Source organism: Aulonocara stuartgranti, assembly GCF_965226115.1.
Source record: "Aulonocara stuartgranti genome assembly, chromosome: 13".
In the NCBI taxonomy this organism is placed as follows: domain Eukaryota; kingdom Metazoa; phylum Chordata; class Actinopteri; order Cichliformes; family Cichlidae; genus Aulonocara; species Aulonocara stuartgranti.
The window spans coordinates 23,880,018-23,898,569 of record NC_138949.1 but is presented as its reverse complement, the minus strand read 5'-3'; the positions used below and the strand labels follow the sequence as shown (position 1 = coordinate 23,898,569).

General features: G+C 38.8%; 1 protein-coding gene across 2 annotated transcripts in view; it reads right to left on the bottom strand.

Moving 5' to 3' along the window:
• Window positions 1-17,348, bottom strand: part of phactr2 (phosphatase and actin regulator 2) — a 45,739-nt gene extending 28,391 nt beyond the window's left edge. Inside the window, exon 1 of one of the 2 annotated variants that reach the window (XM_082558354.1) lies at window positions 16,983-17,348. In XM_082558354.1, coding sequence (XP_082414480.1) covers window positions 16,983-17,124 — 142 coding nt within the window. In that variant the 5' untranslated portion in view covers window positions 17,125-17,348. The remainder of the gene's footprint in view (window positions 1-16,982) is intronic. The other variant, XM_082558356.1, reaches the window with a different exon arrangement.
• Window positions 17,349-18,552: the final 1,204 nt, after the last annotated feature.

Below are 18,552 nucleotides of genomic sequence, written 5' to 3'. Positions count from 1 at the left end.
GACAGCAACAGAAAGCAATTAGAGTCAGGGGTGGGAAAAGCTGGTATCATGCAAAATTATGTCTGGGCGTGCACAATAAGTTGTGTGTTGCAGCAGGACATTTACCTTAAATATTAAATCCAATTTATTTCAACCTAGAGTACTTCCCATAAATGGGTGATGTGGTGGCATGACCTCATTAGAGCCTTTCACATCCTGAAATTTGACTCCGCTGAAGGAGTCCTGTAAGTACAAAATGGTCCAAAATTCCCCCTGTGATCATCAGCCATCTCTGACCTGCAGGTTCCTCTAAAGCCTGAGGTTTGAGGTTACAAAGGAGGCTGAAGCAGGTATTAAATCCAAGGGTTAAATTATCTTTTGACCTCAAATGAGTGTGCTCTATAAATATGTATAAATTGTGTGTGTTAGTAACTCAAGGATCACATTTCATGAACCAATGAATCTAGAAAACCAGGTAATTCCAAAGAGTTATGACAGATTTTCTTTCTACTGGATGTGCCTGTGAATTTTAAGCAAGTACAGTGTTTCTGGAACTTGTGATGGGTCTTTTACAATATTACCCAATATTAAAAATATATAACAAGAAACAAAAAGATGATAATAATGGCATTAATAAGTTGCTGCATTGCTAATATGATATGTAGTGTACTTACTGCACAATACGTCATACAGTGTCATTTAAAACCTGTGTGGCAGTGCATATCAGTTGTTTTTAGACCAAATTTAAGGTCCTCCTTAGCAACAAATCCACTCAGTGAATTTATAGTCACACTAAATATTATTTTATTGACATTCCAGCAGCCCAATAGTACCATCTAGCCCAATAATTAAACATCTGAGAGCCTATCTCAGAAACCAGGCTTGGGAAATGACAATATATTTAGCTTACAGCCTATAATTAATACATAAATGAGTTTACAGTCCAGCTCCAGAGGAAAAGCAGTAGGCTTTACCCTGCAGGCAATTTATTATTAAAAAGGAAGATGACAGTAGTGAATCTTGAACCAACCCAGCAGTGAGTCATTCAAAAGAGCGCAAAGTCAGTCTAGTGTTGTCATTAGGTGCTCTACTTGCAGCACGCACAAGTAATATCTGTTTAATATTAGACACAAGAGCACACATCACTGCTCAGTGACAACTGTGGCAAACTGTGGCAAACTGAGTCAAACGCTGCCACTGACTCTCAACACGAGAGTCAACTAACGTGTGTGTGTGTGTGTGTGTGCATGCATGTGTGACTGTGTGTGTCTGTCTTTGTGTGTGTGTGTGTTTGTGTTTATAGAAGAGAAAGCGCAAGAGAAAGAGAGCTTTGGCTATCATTACTGTCAACACAGTGTCAGTTGAGACCTTGCAGAACAGGGCTTGACAGAAATAAGCCATTAGTACACACGCTCCCTCCCACTCTCTACACACACAAACACACACAGACACACACAGCAGCAAGCATGAGCAAATTAAACTTGCCTGATCTGCACACGAAACGACTTACCATTTGGGCCAAGACTGCCATCTAGTGTTAAGCAAAGTAAGCATAAGCAAACTGACTTCAGGTTAACTGGGAGATGATTTGTCACAAAGTTGTTCTTGTTCCATTCATAATTCTGTTTCTATGTGGCAGTGCTGCCCTCGCTCCCTGATCCCATTTCCCCATAAGTCATTAAACATCAGGAAGCCACATGCAGTCCTGGCATTTAAGCAGCCACAGCACAGAGAACATTGTTCTTAAGGATTGTGGCAGAATGAGAAATAAAGCCAACATTGACCTTTAAACAAAACTAATTTTGGAAGTTTTGTTACAAAAATGAAGCAGTGTATGGATTTTGTGTGTGTGTGCAGACTCACTCACCACTTCTTGTCTGCTCTGATTTGATAAAACCCAATTACCTGCCCCTTGATTGTGGCTTATTTCAACCTAACTCTAACTCAATTCTTAAGGTGACACGGATGCCATCAAGTCCAAAGAATATGTGACATTTTCTTGATCCACCATATTAACAAATGACCCCTTTCAATTGCTTTTGTGCTGGTAACATGCAGTGTTACCATTCAATATACATTTAGCTTTGGAGCTGCCAAGTCAACCACACAGTTATGGGGCTGTCATTAGCGAATCAGATGGAAATGGATAATTGAACAGGAAGGAAGCCGGTAAAGAGGTGGGAGGATAAAAACTGAGAATGAGAATGGAAGTACTTAGAGAGGTTAACAGCAGAATATGACTATGTTAGCACTTACTGGGAGGTAATGTCATTTACACAATGTACCCACAACACATACTGAATTTGGAGCACATTTACACGTGTTAAAGGACAGAGATAATACCACTGAGAACACACACACTGATTTCCAGACAAGACAGCACAACATTCAGTCTCAGAGGGTATTTTCACTGGTTCCTTTGGTTACCATAATCCAAAGATTCTTATGTTTTTGCCTACACCACATTTTTAAAATTAATTATTAACAGTGAAAAAGATCCGTGTTGCATTTCAGTTAGATGTCAGCACAATAGCATGAGGTAACTTTTTTCCATAGATAAATGATATTCATTGAACTTAGTATTTTCCCTTTGGTCATCCACCCACAGAGGCTCTATGCTCCACCAGTGGAGCCATCCACATAGATTCAGAATAACTGAAATAATGCACAGAGATGCACATATATGGACTCTGTCCAAAATGGATCAGAGTCAGACATGCATTAGCTAATTAGCTAAAAAAGAAAGAATGAAAACTGAGCCAAAAAAGATTTGAAGATAATGAATCCTTACCCGAAACAAGCTTGATTTCAGCTCATCCCAACAAAAAGACATGAGAGGTCTAAAAGGATAAAGATGATGTCATTTTAAACATTGACTACTGAGTTTATTGTATGTGCGTGGTTTTATGGTTACACACAAGGTTACATAGATTAATGTTAGCATGTATGGTGGGATATTATATTTTAATGTACACCTTTATGCATTTTTATGTATAGTTATTTTTAATGCTATATTTTCAAATGGGTGTCTCTGTTCTCAGTGCAGGACAATTTTCATTTTTGAATTTCATGAGCTTTATCATTCACTGCCCATCTGCCTTAAAACACACACACGCACATACGTGCGCTCACACACTACTTGGGTATCATTTATATTGATGCACAGAGCCTTGACCCTGCCTGAAACCATCAAGTACAATTAAGACACCATGATGACAAAGAGTAGAGCTTGTGTTGCCTCTAGAACCAGACAGACAAATATCAGCTGACAATAGCAGACATTATGTATGTTTCCAATAGAGATGCCCTCATCCTGATGTCACACCAGCTGGTTTATTGACTACCATGTGCACTTGAATTCTGGAGTCAGAAGTGACCGTATTTGGATAAGGTGGAGCTGGTGACCCTGGAAACCTGATTCGAAGTATATACCTTTCTTTGCAGTTTAATACACACTTACTGATGGGATTCATTTCAAAAGGATCACAAGTTCACTGAAGGAGTGAGTTCAGACAATGACATTATATAGATTTTTTTTTTTTTTTTACATTATATTGATTTAGTGTTTCATGAAAACTGATTTTTTTAGTGACTCTATTTCAAGGGATTGCGAGGCACCTCTGCAGGGGCTTCACTTCTCTGGCCTGGTGGCTATATTTGTACTTTTTCTGTTAATGCTAGGCCTTCAGTGCTGCCACTTTCAGTTCTTCAGCTTTAAGTGTGGGGTTTCTTTGCTTTAATGTTTGGTTTTATGCAAGTATCACTATCAAGTCAAAGTGTCAGTAACCAGATCTCAATCAGACTGCGTTCCTGTAACTTGTTTCCAAACTGCTGGCTTAATCTGAGCATCCCATAAACGCCCGCATGCATACTGTTCCTTTTTTCACCCGTAGTTATTCTGCCATCAGCCTCGTCTCCTGGGGGCTTCCCATGACACAGCGCTTCTTCCTCATCGAACTCTTTCCACTCTCTATTCATACACCACTTTGCATTTAATCATTAGTTATTATCAATCTCTTGCTCTCCTCCACAGCATGTCTTTTGTCCTGTTTCCCTCTCCTCACCCCAACTGCTTACGTCAGATGTCTGTCCCTCTGGTTCTCCTGGTGGTTTCTTCCTCTTAGAAGGGAGTTTTTCCTTCCCACTGTTGCCAATCGCTTAGTCATTGGGGATTTGTCTAATTGTTGGTGTTTTCTCTCTGTTATTGTAAGGCCTTTATTTTACAATATAAAGGGCCTTGCTGTGAACATAAAATGAACTGAACTGAGCAGTGAAACGACCAAAACATGCCATGAAAGCAGCATCACCACATTTCACATGTAAACTACCTGAAAAACCGATTACTGATCAGACGCAAGATTTTGATTAGATGAAATTAATACTTGTGCTGTAAATCTGTGCAAGATTTTTAGGGATTTATTTGAAATCAAGAGTACTCAGCTTTGAGTATGAGAATGAATCTCTCAAGGTAACGCCTCAGGAAATGGACTCTGCTTGTCCTGACACTAAATAACTGAGACTAACAGAGGGAGATTGACCAATTCTCTAACCGGAACAGCAAAAGGAGAGACAAGAGAGGTGAAGGGGGCAAGGGGCCAGAGGAAAGGAAGAGAGTCATCAAATATTAAGTAGTAGCCTCAGCAGAACAAGAGATAATAATTGTTTAAGTGCTTCTTTTCAGAGCCTTTCTCCCCTCCCCTTGATTTATTTATTAAACAAAGTTTTTTTTCCCCCAGAGCACAGTCTAAGAAAATTGTCCTAACCTAATATTATTTTGCGCTTTCATAACTCTGTATGTGTGGCTGTCCTTTACATGCACAGCACAACCAGTTTAAGGAGGTCTATGTGAAGTTCACCTAATGGATTTTCTGTGTTATCAACTAACTAACCTTTTTAAGAGTCAGTGACGGGACTTGTCTGAACCAGGATCATGATTCAGACTGCAAACTGTCATAACAGTCAGGTGTGACTCAGCAAGGAACAGGCCCTGTTATACAAGCAAACTAAGCTGAGAAGAGAGGAACTTATTTTAAATGGTCTCAGTGTAAAACTAGTCATTCTCTGTAGTTCTGTGATGTTTCATTCATTTAAAATAGTGTCTGTAAAATATATGATCAGCAACACTTACAGTATCTTATTCATCTTTGCCAGGTTTGATAATGTTCAGTAGAATTCAGTAAATCAGCATTCTTTTTTTTGCATAGACTAGGAGATATTGCAGTATTAAACCACCTTAAATCATTTTCTCATTCAGCATATTACTATAGCCAGATTTTCATGCATAATTAGAATTTTTTTAAATAAAATTTCCAGAAAAAACATGAAAGATAGTCTCAATTATTGAACAAATACTGTGCAGCTCTGCTGTATAATAATATTAAGGGTTGGGCACACTTATTTTCCAAATGGATCGTTAAAACATTACAGAAACTGACAGTGTGATAAGATCTCATTGTTGATTGAATAAGTGCCAGTCAAACCTCAAATGATGGAAAACAGTTCTCTCTAATACATCAATGTTGAAAACAAAGTAGAAGTGGTTAAGAAGAAACTTGGTAATTGCGTTTGTTTCATGTAATAACTTGAGAAAGCCTTTGCCTCATCAGTTTGGTGCAGCGGAAGCTGGACTTTTGAGTCACGTGTTTCGTGTATATCAGCATTTACCCATTAAGACTATTTCCATTGCACTGTAACACATTTTGATTCCATCAATATGCCAACTTTTTGGTCAGCACCAAGTGTGGATACAGTTTTAGTGTCGGTAGAGGGAGGCCTTTAGTGAACTTTCACTTCAAACTTACTTCTTCTTTCATTAGGTTTTTACAGTACATAGCCACTAAGTACTGAGAAAGAATTTCCAGTTTTATAGTTTTTTTCCTGCTGATAATAAAAAAATCATAGTTTAATATTGGACAAATGTAGTTCTGCTCATGATCATCTCATCTCTACACAATGGATGTAAGTCTCAATACAGTATCTGAATCTAACTAATATCCAGTGTTATAAACACAAGTTTGCCTATTCTCTCCACTCTCAACCCTCTTATGTACCTAATAAAAGCATTTTTAACTGGTAATATTAACTGTATAATATTATAATGCAACAATACAGTAAAGGCTACTGTCATCCCTCTTTCCATCTGCCAGCAGGCTTGTCTGAAATCTGATCTCTTGTTTGTTGTATTCTGTTTGGCACAACCCATAAGCCGCCATCACTGTTAAAATGTTGCCTGTATAAATCAATAGTTGACATCCTGCCAGACAGGCAGCCGGAGAGCTTAAAAGAACGTGAGCTTGAGAGAGGTGAAAGAGAGCGAGAAAGGCTGAGAAAGAGGCACAGATGAGGACCAAAAGAGCTGAAGGAAAGACCATTAATGTCCTGTGGGGTCTTTAATAATAGCCATAAAATAATGGCCACCGTGGCAGGAAAATGTAAGAGCAACTGCACATAAGAGAAAATGGCAATGGCACGACTGTTTTAAAAGTGTGTGATGTGAAGGCTTAAGAGGACACAATAGTCTAACTATATAAGGCTAGATTTACCCAAGAGCTGCTGTTAATTACAAAAACAGCTGTCCTAAGCACGTCAGTCATGTTTGCTCAGTTGTGTTGTGTGGCTGTTAGTCAGGACATTGCTTCTCTTTTGAAGGCTAAACATGATTTGTTTTAGAGTAGACTCGCCGCTTGATGATGATCCTTTGGCCATTGTCATGCTAGCTCTTACTGACAGTAAGAGCTGTTTTGAAAAGGGTTACTTAAAAAGGTTAGATACCATAAAACAGTTTAGGTTTAAAATACAGAATAAATAATAAAACATCTTCTCCCCTATGATGATATCTTAGTGGCTCAAAGAGTGACATGAGGATCATTCTCTTTAAAAACTTAAGAGAGTTGTACTGATTTATCTGGTGTACCTGTCAAACAAGTACGTCAATCTGTCAGTCTGAAACTATGCTGTTTTACCAGGTCAAGTCTCCTCTGTCATTTAAATATTCATGTTTGAGAGAGAAACACAAACAAGCACAGTGGCATTTGTGGCATAACTGAAGTTAGGTGTGTGTGGTTTCCCCCCTCAGAAAGGTCATCACAACTTTAGCAGCTGAGTGCAGAGGTTGTTGTGTTATCAACAGTCTGTAGGAGTCTAACCTGCATCGATATAGTGCAGACTGCAGACGCAGTAGTAAATGACTCATGTTATACAAGCGTGTGCAAATCTGCAGACTGACCTTGTGTTTTCTCTAAAACACATGCATTCAAGAGTGGGCAGAGGAAATATATCCACACAGTAGCACTATGACCAACTATGGTCTGTGCAAACATATGCATATGAATGCACGCACACACGCAGATGCTGCTTTGCATTGCAAAACACTGTTTTACAAATTCACCGCAGCAATAATATTTTGTGTACTCATTTGGGTCTCAGCACAAGTCTGCCAGTGAAGGCAAAATCACACAATTAAAGGATGGTTAAAGCAGTTTATTGTAAAGCTTACCTAGGACAGCAACAATCATCTTTGTTCAAAATTTCTGTCTTGATTTATTGACGCATGACAGCAGGGGCTTTGGCTATTAAACACTGTGATATGTTATGACAACCTCAGCAAACAGTAATTAAACTACATTAGATAACATGGGACTGATATAGCCTGCCTGCCCCCTCGTGTTGTGTTTGACACCAACCAATGTACAGACTTACCATTGTCATGTTGGCTAGCACACCCAAGATGGCTTCCAGCCAAGCACATTAGGAATTATTATCCTTAATAAGTTTTCTATTCTCTATAGAAATATTTATAACAAAGTTACAGCCATTAGATGCAGTCTTCACTCAGTCATATGAGAAACCCTAATGCTATAATGCAACTCTGAACAGACTTCAAAAGCAATCATTTCTTTTTACATTAAGTACACAACGATCGGTGCTTCATGAACACTGCCAAAAACTCTTTCTGTCATCAACAAATCTGAACCTACCAGGACACTAGAGGTATAGTTAAGTGAAGATATGGAAACCCTTAATGTCATTTAGTCCTCTACAACACTCAATAACAATAGGATCTTATTAATATTCCAAACAGATGCTTGAGTCTCAAGTTTTCAAGCATATACTGCATGACTGGGTGTTGTCACTGGTATGCGCTGCATATTTATTTTAAATAATGAAACAATGCAAAGCGTTACCAGAAAAACTGCTCGAGCCTGAAGAAAGTCAGACTCTCATACAAAAGTTGCAAAATAATTAAAGGCTTTAATAATGGGGACATTAAAGCGCTATATGACCCCCATTTATTTCCCCCACTGTGTGCTCATTTCTTTCTTCCGGCTAAACACGAGCATTTTAACCAGAGTGTTTCATAACTCAGGTGATACAGACCCAGGATTTACAGCCTATGCCTACACTTAACATGTAAAGCAATCCTAGGCTAACAGGTGACAACCAAAGCAAAGGACAGCATGTTAGGTGAAGACCCAGTAGCTTCTGCTACTGCTGCACAGACACACAAAGTCAGAGAGACACTGGATCATTTAAAAAATAGAAAGATATACAAGGAAGTACAGCTTATTATATAAGGAGGAAACTTACCGTCATGTTCCATGACTTGACCCAGGGAATATTATCAGCAGTTTGAGTTGATCCTTGCCTCTTCCAGACACACAGCCTCTCTGCCTCCAGCCCTCCCCCTTGCCAGTTCCCCCTCCCTCTTTCTCACCGTCTGCCTGCTTTTCCTATTCTTTCTCTCTCTCTCTCTCTCTCTCTCTCTGTTCCTGTATTACCCTCTCTGCCTCTCTCTCTCAGTCTCTCTACACTGTCTGCTACTCACTTGCTCCTCCTCCCTTCCTCCCTTCCATCTGCATCCCTTCGCTCCAGAAAAGACCATTAAAAGTTAATGTTTGTTTCCATCTCAGGTCCTCGTTCTCTCTCCCAGTCCCATCCTGCGTTTATCTCCATCAAACTGTCAGTCAAGTTTTTCCTTCTTCTTACGGCTACCCAGTCTGGCTCCATGCTCATCTATTTTTTTTTAACTCTACCCCATCCCCATGGGTTAAAATCCCACAGTGACGTAAAGAGGAAGGAAGAAAAAGAAGAAGCAGAAGAAAAATATGGCACAGCAGATGCAATCATTCAAACACACACTCGCATAGTAGAAAAACTACATAGAATTCATACACGCCAGTCCTAATAATCTAATGCATTTTTACTGTTGTATGCTGTTTGTTGAAATTGCTAATGCTTTGGCAGTTGCATACCTAAACTTCCATGCTAGTAAATCAAACCAATATGATTAGATTAGATTAGATTAGATTAGATAGAACTTTATTAATCCCTCGGGTGGGTTCCTCTGGGAAATTCGATTTCCAAAAAAGCACAGCACCGACAGAAGTTACAGAGTTACAGAATATTATATATACACACACACACACACACACACACACACACACACACACACACACACACACACACACACACACACACACACACACACACACATATATAAATACAGAGACAATATAAATAAAATATACGAAGGGGATAAATAGAATGAATAGGAATAAAAAATAAATAAAAAATAAAAAATAAAATATGAACTGAATACCTGCATGGGTTTTCTCTAGGTTCCTCCTGCAGGTCAAAGACATGAACTGCAAGAGCTGAACTCAGGGGTGGGCAATTAATTTTCTCAAGGGGTCACATAAGAAACTGGGGTTGTTTTGGAGGGCGCCTATATGTTTATAAGAGATAAAATTAGTATTAAGCAGAATAAGGTAACTCAGTTCTGCTTAATTGATATTACGCAAAATTGGATTGACCAAATGGGTGCACTCCTCCCAGTTTTTTTTTTTACGTGGCCCCTTGGGAAAATGAATTTCCTGGTGATTGTAAGTTGTAAGTGTGTGGTTGTCAGTCTCTCCGTTTTAGCTTCATGATGATGAACCAGTGTGTGCCCCAATATCAGCTTGGAGAGGCTCCAATGCTTGTGACTCTGAGTTGAACGAGTAGTTAATATAATAAATGGTTGAATTGAAAGGAAAATAAGAGAAAAATAAACAAAAGGTAATGTATTGTGTATATAAATATGGCTCAAATGCAGTGATATAAAGCATCATAAAAGCCACAAATTGCATAGCTCAAGCACACGTCATGTGCTACCCATAAAAACAAAAAACAATAAGAAAAAAACACTTCCTCATACCAGCTTAACCACCATGGCCATAACTCAAGAAATCATACAGTAAAGCCTAAAGCAAAACATTAATACACGAAAGTCACAACTGAACTCACATATGAAACCTGAAAGGGGAAAGAGGAGTCCAAACACACAAGTCTTAGGGCATAGGTGAAACTAATGAGAAATCAAAAAGGAAGCAAAAATATCAGAGATGCACAAAAAACTCTTTACCAAAATAAAACAGGAACTGAGAATGATTAAAAACAAGAAAACAAACAGACACATAAACAGAGTTAGACAAAAATCAGGAAACACACCAGGACACATTAGGAAAATATGAAAACCAGAAACCCAAGAATGGATTTCAGTTAAATGAACAGGGACCGTGACCATGACACACTGTTATAATCCCCTTAAAAATGGAAAAAAAAATTCCACACTATAACGGAGGAATGGAAAGACAGATGTGGTCATATTTCACAAGGTTTTCAGATACTGAATTTTTACTGTCCACCTCTTAATTTAATTAATTACTAAGTATTAAGTACACACACTGAGTCTGAAAAGACACGGACGTAAACTGCAGCTGTCTAGTGGCCTTTTCCCCCTCCTCGTTTTAACCCCATTTATGGCTTATTGAATATTACAGTTAAGAAGACAGCTGAAGACTGTGGCCCAACGACAAGAATATAAACATAACATTTGTGAGAATCATATCTCTATAAAAATCAACAAACATACTCACACACAATGAGAGAGAGTCAGGTGAGGGCAGGTAGAATAAAAAATGCAAGAAAGATGAAGTGCCATGGCCTCTGGTCTGGTTACAAGGTTTTTGGGTGGTTTTGTTGTTTTCACTCTTGTTCTAGCGCTTTACATTTTTCATTGTGTGCTCTTGATTCTTGCTTTGATTTTTATCTAAATTCAACATTTCTTTATCTTTGTTTTGTGTATTTGCTGTATTCCACTGAGGAGTCTAAGTTTTATTTCATCTAGATTATTATCGTTATTATTAGTAGTAGTAGTCTCCCTAGTGTCTATGTTTATGCCTCCCTCTGTGTGCCTTTGTTCCTGACTTCTTATTAAATTCCATCCATCCATTCGCTTCCGCTTATCCTTTTCAGGGTCGCGGGGGGCGCTGGAGCCTATCCCAGCTGTCATAGGGCGAAAGGCGGGGTACACCCTGGACAGGTTGCCAGTCTGTCGCAGGGCCAACACACAGGGACAGACAACCATTCACACTCACATTCACTCGCACATTCACACCTAGTGGCAATTTGGATTATCCAATTAACCTATCCCCACAAGCTGCATGTCTTTGGACGGTGGGAGGAAGCCAGAGTACCCGGAGAGAACCCACGCAAACACGGGGAGAACATGCAAACTCCACACAGAAAGACCCCGGCCTGATGTTGGAATTGACCTTCTTGCTGTGAGGCAACAGTGCTAACCACTGTGCCACCGTGCTGCCCTTCTTATTAAATGTTTCTATTAAATTTTGTGTTTGGCTATTTCCTGTTTTACTTTGAAGGTTAGTTCTCTCTTTCCCTGACTGTTTGTACCTGATGTTAATGGTTTCCTCTAGTGTTCTGCCTGCTCCCCCAATTAGTGCTCTGTGTTTATATATAGCCCTGTGTTCCTCCTTTGTCTGCTAGTTCATCTGTTATGCTCCTCGGTGTGCTCTGTCTCTGTGCTCATCTTTGGTTCTATTTGTGCCTTTTGGGACTTTGTTAATGTTCAAGTTTCTTATCAGCCTTTTGTTGCCAAGCCTGCTTGGGTCCTTTCCTCATCGCTTTCTGTGGTACTAAGAGCCAGATAGATGGTTATTTCCTCTCTCTTCGTTTCTCCCATTTACACACACACACAGGCGCGCGCACTAAATAATTAAATAAGTTTTATATCAACAAAAGTTAGGATTATTGCGTGTCTCCTTTAGATATCTGCTGCATATTTATGTTGGCTGTGCACGTCTACTAAGCACAGGTGATTTTTAATTTTCTGTTTATTATAAAGCATATCTATTTCACATTAAAGTCCAATCTGTGGAAAGAAAAAATGGGTCAGAGCACGATAAAATGTGCTGATGGACTGAGAATAACAGATATGCGTGTGTGCATGTGTGCATGTGTGTGTGTGTGCATGTGTGTGTGTGTGCAAGCCAGTGTAAACAATGTAAGTTAAGTGGACTGAGAACAAATATGGTGTCCACACACAAACATTAGTGCTACGTGTCAAGTGTCAGTATTTTCCTGTATTATTGTATTTGACTCTCTTATTATTATTTAATTCTGTTCTCAAATGATATTTTTTTTATACATACATATAATTTATCTATCTTATATCTGTATTTTTTAATCACTAGTGTCTCTTTTCTGCTGGATTTTTTAATTAACATACAGAGTGATTATGTAATTCCCACTTCACGCTTAAACATACACTTGCTGTATGTAAACATCATTATTAGAGGCTGTGCAGAGTAATCATCCTGCTCATTTTCAGCCGAGGCGTTTCAACATATATTAATAAAGTTAAAGGCTTATTAAGTAACTGCACAAAGTTACTGTTAGACAGATGGAGGGGGAGTAAGAAACAGAGAAAGTGAGACTTTGACTTTTGATTCAGTCCAAAGGGCTCCCAATAAGCGAGAAGAACAGAAACTGGCTCATCAACTCCAGTAACACCCACCCACACAGGCACACGCATGATCACACGGAAAAGAAGCGAATAGATTAAAAAAGCATTAAAGTGCCAGTATCTAACAAGATAATCAAAAAGAGATGCAGTCTTATTCTCTTTTTCACAGTTTAATGTGAGAGCAACACATAAAGTCCATCCAAAACCTTACCAAGGCTGAGTGTGATTATTAAAAAGGAAAGAAAATCAGTTTCTTAGAATTAGCATTCAAAGAGTGTTCATGAAGATTTCAGGGAGTGTATTAAAAAACCAAGACAACAGAGCTGATCCAGAATAATTATTGGATTTGGAGTTGCCTTTTGTTTGTCTGCTGGCATAATCATGAGGTCATTTAAAATGCAGCAACAGCAGGCCGACAGGTTCTGATGAATTGCGTTCGGAATGTCCCTGTAGAGCAACACATAGGAGAGTTTACTGAACGTATGGCTTACTCACACTTCACTACTGAAAATGAAATAGGTTGTGCATCTGACATCGCTGCAGTCAAGTTTTGGTTAGATTTAAACACAAACTCAAGTTGATCAGGGATTAGGCAAGCTTGGTGATTTGGTAATAAATTATTAGTAAAAGGGTGGGCCAAATGTCAGTGATTGATACTGTTAAAAGCAAACACTGACTGTTAGTTAAAATAGTATGTTCTGTAGATCCATTCTCTGTATTGGCTTCTATGGAGAGCTTGTATATAGGCATTACAACTAGCTTCTCTTCTGCTAGCATGTTAGCTAATGTAACCTTTTATTTTTATTTTTAATATTCCAAGATTAACATTCATTGCAATCCTTGGTATGGGAGTATCGCCTATGTGACTTTTCTGAACAAATTTAAACTGTTTCACCGCTTGAACTGGATGTCACACCTGGGGGGCTTGTTGAAAATGGGTCAAAAGGCATCTTAAGTTATAAAAGATATAAATTTGTTCTTAAAAATCTGCCACTGATATCATATGTTAAAATAAAGCCTGGTTCCAGAGCTGTAGGCTAGGTTTTCAATATTTTTAAACTTTGACGCCAGAAACCAGAGTTAACCATTACCTAATGTCTTGCTTTGCTCAAAACAGGTATAATCACAATGACCCTTTGAGAGCTCGCTGACGTGTTATTTTTAGGGGTGGAATTACTGCCTCACAGCAGGGTCATTGATAAATTCAAATGTGATGGTATTATGTAAAAAACATATATCATCATAAATGTAGCTGAAACAAGGTGGTTGTATTTTGCTACATACTAGCCATAGTCAAATAAGTTAATAGATCCTAAACTGTCGTCTACATTTGGTTACAGACGGATTCCTCTGCTGCCCCATCACTTGGCACACATTTCATGACATCGCTACATCTATCCGTTGTAATTGGAATAAAAAAAAAAAATACATTTCACATTAAATATTTTCTTTTTAGAAGCTTTCAATTGACACAGCAAATATTAAACCAAAAATCCTTTCTCTGAATCGTCTATCTCCAGGATTTAGAAATTGAGCTCTCAACAAAATCTATTACAAATTAATGATTTAGTGATTTCCAATTCCATATGAGACTTTTGAAAAGAAAAAGTCGAATGTGGTTATAATAAGTGAACACTGCAACATAGATGGTGTTTTTATTCGCTCCAAAAACAAAAACCATAACTTTTTTGGGGTATGTCAGTGGCTGCTGCAGAAGCCACATCGGTAGCTAAAGATGTGTGGGCAGTGAAGGGGGAAGGGCAGCTCACTGCATTTCAGTACATTTTAACAAGCAGTTATCGCAGGCTAAAAGGGTCTGTAATCAATGTAATTTCGAGGCAAGTACCCGCAAGAAGCCAAGCTACCAGAAAGCTGACACTCCTCTGTTGTCTTCTTTGCTTTGGTCCTCTCCTCCTCCTTAATCATCCAGTCCTCGCATCCCTTTCTGCCTCCTCTCTGCTCTTCGCTGATTTCATAATGTTCCCTTGTCTGCATTCAAATGCCTCACTTGCTTTCCACTCTTTGGTCTGTTTGTTCACTGTTGCTCTTCTTTGTCTTAATTCGTACTTTTTGTTCTTGGCCTTTCCTTCTATCTTTCTCCTCTATTTTCTGGCCTCTTGTACCATTTTATCTCCTCCTCTACTTTATCCCTCTCTAATTAGGACAGCGAAACAGTACCCATCTGGAGGACAACATATTATTTACAAAGTACATCAAAGGCCATCTTAGCATGCGCATTATCCACATATAACCTAAGAGCCGTGAAGTGCATTGGTGTACATGCTTTGTTATTCTTATGCACATTCAGGAAGTGATAGAAAATTACACCAAAAATTCAACTGAATCTTTTGTCAGTCTTTATTCAGACCCACTTTACTCAAAAACTTTCTGCCTTGATTTTGCTCCGGTTACAATTTAGCCACATAATATCTCACAAGACTGTGGTTTCTTATTCATTTTTAAAGGGAATGCTTAGATAATTCACTTTTACTTAAAAGAGCCTATTTTGTTTTATCATTTAATTATGCTTCCTGTTGCCTTGCATGTTCTCAAGTATGTGGGCGGCATTTCCTTTTTATTCTCATATATTTTATAAACAAACCATACTTAGCATGAAAAGAACATCCCTCCCTTCTGCCATTAATCATGCTAATATTCCCCACCGGAGCAATTTTATATTGGGAAGGGACATTTCTCAGAAGCTCGATCAACTTCATCCCTTCTAGTCAAAAAAAAAAGAAAAGAAAAAAATATGATTCTGTAAAATGACAGATATGGTCTGTGTCATTTGCGATGTGTACTACACTATTTCTAATCTCACATCATCTCAGTCAAAATAAACCCAGCCTCCCACCATCAGTCCACACCTGGGTGACGTAATACGTTTGAGTTGATGTGTGCTGTTTTTAAGGATCATTGTTAGGAAAGGTGAAATAGCGCCCCCTGTTGCTACAAATCGTTCAGTTTACAATATAGTGTGTTTTGTACACATTACAGTCATTGTATAGTCTAAACCGGTTGTTTGGAACCTTACATATGTTTAACAGATTTGAGTGAAGATTACATATGTACGGGCACTTATAAGAAATATTTAATAATCTTGCAACTGGTGAAGTTCAAAATGCAAACTGGCAGGAGACATAAATAACTTTGGGCATCTATTTTCCTAACGGCTCCACTCCACAATCATTTCCTGTAATTACAGCCTAACGGTAAACACAGGACACTTACTGTGGCAACTGTAGACAAGCAATATAACTATTAACTATTAACGCAAATGTTATTTGTATGCTATAATGAATTGATCCCATTTAAGAAGAAAAAAAGTCCTCACCAAAAGACAGTGAATTAATAAATGTTATGTCTGCAAACTGTGTCAGAGCAGAGGGAGGCGTGTGAATTGGTCAAACAGCACGGCCCGAGTTAAAACAGTGTAGATGACTGATAGGAAGTGGTTCAAACCACTAAAGCAGTATATAGGCCTGCAAGCCACGGGCTTCAGGCAGCAAAACCCTGACAGTGACATTTAAGAAAGTCACCGCGGACACATGGTTAACACAGTGAAAGAGGTCTCACACTGCATCATTTTAACACCCTGTCCCCGAGTATTGGTTTTACATTTTACCTCTGAGACCTTTCGATATCTAATACCCAAAGAAATAACCGATATTGTTATTATACTGAAACTGCACACTTGCTAACTTCAGTTACTGGTGAATTTAATTATGTGTCACACCCTGACGTGACAAAGACGATCTCCATGCAATTTATTGTGTAACTTTGAGAAAAAAAAATAGGTGTATCCACTATATGGTTATGAATTACAAGTGTTGAATTACTACGGTAATTATTGTGTTCTATGTATGAACTGTATGAATTGTATGAACAAGAAAGCAGAATTAAGTATAAAACAAAACAAACAAACAAAAACTGGCTTCTTTATTTGCTTTTTTTTTTTTTAATTCAGCCCAAAATGTGAGAGGAAGAGATACGACGACTATTTTGGGTTGGAGAACAGGAAATCAGAGGAAGCAATTTGGAGATGTTGTCTAGCAAGACGTAACTGCTATAACTTGCATAACCTTAACTGTTGATTAAAGAAAGCTAGCTGAAGCCTGTTTTGTGCTTATTAAGCACCTTTGTCTCAAACTTCCTTATTCTTTTTTTTCTTGGCCCACTCGTGAGAGGTCTCTCCTACCTGAGCGGGCTCCCCGGAGCTTGAACAAAACTCTAGCTCGAAATCCGGAGGTATCACTCTGAGAGCGGCACCTGTGGCGGGGCCACAGCTGTGGAAAAAGCTTCATCTCCCGGTAGGTATCCCCCTCCTCTTCGTCGGCCATTGTCGCCTCGTCTGTCAACCCGCCAGGCGAGGGGAGTAACAAGTTCACAGTGAAGAGAAAGCGAGAAACCTCACAGGAACCTGCTGAACATCAGCACACCGCCTGCTCCTCCTCTTCAAAGTTTTCTTAGCCCGCAGACAGTACGTGTTCCTGTGTTTGTTCACGCCCATCATCTGTCGCTGCAAACAGGTTGGCTTGCTGTTATGACTAAGAGCAATTGTGAAAGGCAGTGGCAGCTGCCTACCCATTATCCCACTCACTGCTGAAGCTGTTTCCATTTTGCATGACTTAAAAGAAGAAGACGGAGTTTAAGCAATGCACATTATTGCATGCATTTGCGTCACACAGCTCTTAGCTGTAACTTAAGGCGGCATGCATGGAAAATAAATATCTTTAGTGCACAGAAACTCCATTACAATCATACATAAGACATTTACCGAAACTGCATCTGGATGCAGGACCTGCGAGTTGCATGCATTTTCTCCTGCATGAGTGAACCGTATGGACAGATAGCAGCAGACAGTTATATTTATTAAAGATAAACTAAAAACAGAAAATATGAGGCGCTTTTGCATAAAAAAAAGGTTTCTTTGTTACACATAGTATATATGCTTCCTCTACACATTTGTTACACATCTTACGCAATAACAAATTTCTATTTATCACCACGGGATAATCGCAGGACTCGGTCGATGCAGGCTTTAAACGTAAGATGTCGCTAAATCACTACTCTGCTGATTTCCGTCCAGGTTTACACCCAGTGCTTCATTTTCACATTATTATGTAGAGATCTCTTACTCTGCACTCATTTTTCAAGCACCAAATATTTTGATAATCTTTAAATATGACTGGTTTGACAGTGTTTGTGTGGCAGAAAGTGGTACACAATGCTAGCACAATGCTATAGTCAGATATATTATATTTGAATCTAACTCTCCCAGCTCCTCCAACAATAATTGAAAAGAAAGATGTTTTTTTTTATTGTGGTTACATGTGATAATCTTTTTATGTTCCCATTTACACTGTTATTTCAGCTGCTGTACTGCCAGCTTACAGTCTCTGGGTTTCAGTACTGCCTCTTCATATTATTTATCATATTTTTCATCATTTTTACTAAAATCTGTCAAACTTGACTTTTTTGGTACCTTGTCACTTTCCCTGTTGTGCATAGCATTAGACAGGCTGAGGCTGTAATAAAAAGCCTTCCCTGACTGGGGTAAGTGCCAACGCTAGTCCCGCAAAGCGGTCAAAATATGGGACATTGTGCCAAGATTTCTGACGAGTGGACAAGGCTTAAAAATACTGTCCAGTCCCACATAAAGAGGGACATCTGGTCACCCTGACATTTATACTGAGCAGATTGCAATTAAATCAAACCTATAAACATACACATATATTTACATGTTATTGAAAAAATACTTGCTCAAA